At 47.1% G+C, this 4732-nt stretch overlaps 1 protein-coding gene across 1 annotated transcript in view; it reads left to right on the forward strand.

Annotated features, from left to right (window-relative positions):
* Nucleotides 1-2772, forward strand: part of SORL1 (sortilin related receptor 1) — a 66914-nt gene extending 64142 nt beyond the window's left edge. The window contains exon 48 of the mRNA XM_018568605.1: nt 2509-2772. Coding sequence (XP_018424107.1) covers nt 2509-2576 — 68 coding nt within the window. The 3' untranslated portion in view covers nt 2577-2772. The remainder of the gene's footprint in view (nt 1-2508) is intronic.
* Nucleotides 2773-4732: the final 1960 nt, after the last annotated feature.

Here is a 4732-nt window from a genome sequence, read left to right on the forward strand (position 1 = left end):
CATTAGTCCATCAAGTCCAACCTAGTGTGTGTGTGTGTGTGTGTGTGTGTGTGTGTGTGTGTGTGTGTGTGTGTGTGTGTGTGTGTGTGTATAGGTCCCTGAGTGTTCTCATTCTTAAGTACCTGTACCCTTGTACATTACGGTCTCTCAGGAAATCGTCCAAAAGCTTCTTGAATGATTCCAGACCTCACAATGTTCCATTCCAGACTTTTAACATCAAAGTGCAGTGAAATGCACAGCAATTATTTTGCCAGTCCTAAATACCCCCACCTAGGACTGCAATACATTATGTAGAAAGCATCCTGACCCCAAGACTTTAAAGGATAAGTGCACTTTATAACAAACTGCACTTATCCCTTTTGTCCCTTTAGCCTGACCTAACCCATCCCACCCTCCACAAATATATACTTCAATCTGACAGCCGCATCCTTTCATGTTTGTTCAAATCCAGAACAGCGAGTTACTTTCCTGGCTAGACCTGAACGTTACAGCCCACAGACTTGCATAGGGCTGGGCTCCGAGGCCAGAGATGAAGGGGACAGCCTTATAGAAGTCTATGGGGCAGTAATTGTTTGAATCAGAGTGCTGCTCCTCCTTTTAGTCTGAGTGCTGCGCCAAAGGGAATATGAACACAGATTCAGATATTTATTCAAGTTTGGTAAAAACACATTCACTAATTTTAACAAATACATAACTCAAATGTTTCTTTGTTTAGTATTAAACCAGACATTGCTCTTTAGGTAAGCTCTGCTTAAATAATGTGCCCTTCCTTTAAATGCTGCATTATAGAACCTTTGAGGGAAGGGGAATTGCTTTGTCATCCTCTTGACGATAAGATCCCTGGGAATGCTGAGTGGGCCAAAATTTGCTGCAGCACAGTGCAGGCTCATCTTGGCCAACTCAACATTCTCCGAGATCTGGCTGAAAGGAGGATGATGTCACCCTCGCCTAGTCATTGTGGGAGGAAGCCAGGAAAAGGTAAGTATATTCTCTAATTATTTCCCCCCCATCCCCTTATAGGGAGAGGAAAAGAGGAGTTCACCTTACAGCTCAACTCCAGGCAGAAATTGTTTCACATATTTGGATAGGTCATTTCTTATCTTCATGTGTTGTAATTAAAGGAGAACTATGAGGTGAGTGCTTTTCACTCACCTCATATTTCTAGCCGACCTGTGACAATGAGACTCACAGGTCGGCTCAGTAGATCGGGAGGTGAGCGAACACACTACCTGGCGTTCGCTCACTTCTCGATCCTGTCACGGCTCTCTGCCGTGACAGGGGAGGGGCTGGATTCCCCCCTCCGATCCTCCGGCGCTGACTGGACGAACGGACGGGGGCGGGTACAGCTGGCTCTTCCTCTAGATAGGCGGAGCCAGCTGTCAGTCACGCAGCTGGGCGGATCCAGCCACAATTGTCGGGATCCGATTCAGCTGCGGCGCCTCAGTATACCGCGAGCTACAGCTCCCTATATACTGAGCTTAGGGTGACGGGAGGACGCTATTTTATGTCCTCCCGTTACCCTAAGGAGAACTATGGGGAAAAGACTTAACCCCATAGTTCTCCTTTAAGTAATTCATCCCTGAGAAATCAAATTTTGCATCCTGCATAATAAGGGGTACTTCCCCTTTATATCCGTTTCATAAGGCTGGCCATACACCTGTCAATTTTTTTTCGTTCAACCCGCGGGCTGCACGAAAGAAATTGACGCGATTCCTTCAACACAAGCAGCGTGTCGCCGCTGTTTGCATTGCCGGCGGCACCTGTCAGAATACCCGATCAGAGCGGGCAGCTCAATGGCTGCCGGCTCTGATCACAAGGATTTTCCAGCAGGCTCCTTCGATCAGCTGATGCCGGCTGAAAGGTAGCCAATAGACCCATACACAATTTCAGCCGGTACAATAAAAACCGGTGGAAATTCGGCCAGTGTATGGGCACCTTAAGACTGGTGGCCACTGGTCTTATAACACCCCCTTTGAGAGGCAACTTAATTGTGTTGCAACTTGCTGTAGTGGGAGGACCTGGGACTCTCAGACTCCCAGTCTGACCCACCTACTACAACTACTGAAAGCAATTGGTTTGGATCGGCCACATGCATGCTCATTCACAACTACACTTCCCATTGAAAGATGGGAATTAAATGTTGCTACAGCAGAAGTGCACACAGATGGGAAGTGATGTCTGCACATTCCTGCCACCGCCCCAGGTGCCAGGCATAGCTGCGGTTCCCGAATAGAAGAGATGACGTCACAAAGATCAGCAGGGTAAGTTTGTCATAAAATGGATCATTTGCAAAAAAAATCATATATAGATATTTGCAATGTGCATATGGACAGGAAGTATGGGTGACAGTAACTCGCCCAGAGTCTAGTGAGCCTTGCGGCAGTGTAATTCCCGCCTTTTGCAATCTTTACAATGTGAATGTATTTCCTGTTCTGCCATTCAATGCCGCCGCCAGGAAGTTGACTTGACAGTGTTTACGATGATCTAAAACTTCCCGTCTGATTTCAGGTGAGGACGATGACGACGCGCCGATGATCACCGGCTTTTCCGACGACGTCCCGATGGTCATAGCATGAATCTGCGCTCCCCTCTCCGGTTCATACCAAATGGTGTAAATATTTCTTCTCCCAGGAAGTTGTGGGATCGTTTCCTTGTTTTATTGTTTTAAAAGATGCACTTTGAGTTGCAATATCTTATTTTTATATGGGCCAAAAAAATATGAACTTTGTAATTACTTAACTGTGAAATGCAAAAACGTGTTTAATAACCAAATAATGACAGACCGTGTACAGATGATCCTAAGGTGCCTTACTGACTTCTCAGAGATTCTGGGTACTGGAGACCGCACGGTGAGGCGCTGAGGGTCTCCAAACGGCGGGCGTTTTGGAGCTTCGAGACCTGTGGGTTCCCCTCTGACATTTGGCTGCAGCGCTAAGGGGGTTAACGTTGGTATTTTAGGACTGAGTTTGCTGGCCGCTCATCCATGTTTCTGTGACTCGCCCATCAATGTCCCATTTTTATTTGTTTTGTTCATTCATAAAAACCCCGCTCTGTGTTTTCCGGTCCTGTGCAGGGACTCGCTGGTATAGAGGAAATGTCAAACTCGGCCTTTTCCTTATTGCATGACAGGGAAATGATTTAAGTGCCCATTCACACCAGCCTGGCCTGATGGTTACCGTGTGCTGTGGTAGGGCTGCCCAATGCTCCACACGGCCCAAAAATTGCGCATTCAGCATTTTCCGCTAGTGCTTTGCCGCGTCCATCAGCTAAGCTGCATTGGGGTGCCAGTAAAAATGAATGGCACACCAACACATGTGACATGCATCATAAGGCCGTAGTGTGAATGGACCCTGGTGGCCTATATATCGCCATTTTTAAAATCTTGCCTTCCTACTTTGTCATGCTTCTGAATTTGGTACGATGGCTCCTTGAAAAGCTTTGAAGCGGTTTGTTTGGGTCTACTGTTACAGAGGGCCACAGCCCCCCCCCCCCCTTCCCGTAAGGAGCCTGCTCCTCACACCCGAATGGCTGATGTACGATTATGTTAGCGTGTTGGATTGGACAGTGTACCGGTTACAGTGCCACACCCCCCAGTATGCTCGGTTCACCGCCATCATCCTGGGATTCGGCATGTTTACATTTTTATGCCGTGCCGCACCTAACGCCCATAGAGACCTCTGTAAGGTCTCGTTCACAACTAGGCGTATTGCATATGCGCGTCTGTCGTGCGTTTTCTTTACCGCGATTCGCGGTAAAAAAGTTGCGCGACCGTCGCGTGTTTCCGAAGGCTACTTGGCTGTATCCCAATGGAAACGCGCAACAAAACGGCCCAAAGTAGTACCTGTACCTTTTCAGGCGTGGGCCGTTTTGTAGGGCGTTAGGGACGGGCGGAAATACGCCAAGGTGTGAACGAGACCATTGAATACAATGGGATTGATATTTTTGAGCGTTTTGTAGAGCGTTCGTCGAGCGTAGAACGCGCTACAAAACGTTCAGGTGTGAACGAGGGCTTAAAGCTGGCCATACACCTGACCAATTTTTGTAAAAATGACTTTTGAGCCCGGAATGGCACATCGGATCGCCAGCGAATGCCAGACACTAAACAACCCATCGCTCGCAAGTTTGTTCGACCTCCAGAACTCAATTGCTGAGCTGAAACTGGCCAATAAATCATCAGCTGTGATACAGTTTATTGCAAGATTTCCTCGAAAGCAATCTCATTTTTTTTTTTTTTGCTGGGACATTTTCGATCCCACTTCCTATTATGTTGGGATTTCGACCAAAAATGGAATCGAACGCTCGACCGCTCAATTTGCCAAGTTTACAGCCAACTTAGGAGGTTTCTTCCTCGCGATGCAGAAATGCTGCTTGGTGGGGTTTCCAAAAGTCTTTGCCACAGAGATGAATGGTACTATGTATATAAGCTGTGTGCATTTTAATAGACCGGGAACACCAACCCACCTGAAAAATGGCTGCCAAGAAGCATGCAAAATGTTTGGCTAATGCACTAAAAGCGCCTCACGGCGCCTATTGGCAATTCTTATGATTTGTAACGGTACTTTAAATTAAAAAAAGATGATTTGCTCGGTAGGATGACTTAGTCGCTTGCGGTAGCTCCAGCGGTACAACCTTTGCATTGGTACGAAGTACCCGGGGTTTGCACCAAGTGCAGCCAATTCAAAGTGCCAATTATTTCCACTATAAAGAAGGCAATTTAGTAACCCCCACCCCA

Source organism: Nanorana parkeri, unplaced genomic scaffold, assembly GCF_000935625.1.
Source record: "Nanorana parkeri isolate BGI_ZX_2015 unplaced genomic scaffold, ASM93562v1 scaffold1215, whole genome shotgun sequence".
Taxonomy (NCBI): domain Eukaryota; kingdom Metazoa; phylum Chordata; class Amphibia; order Anura; family Dicroglossidae; genus Nanorana; species Nanorana parkeri.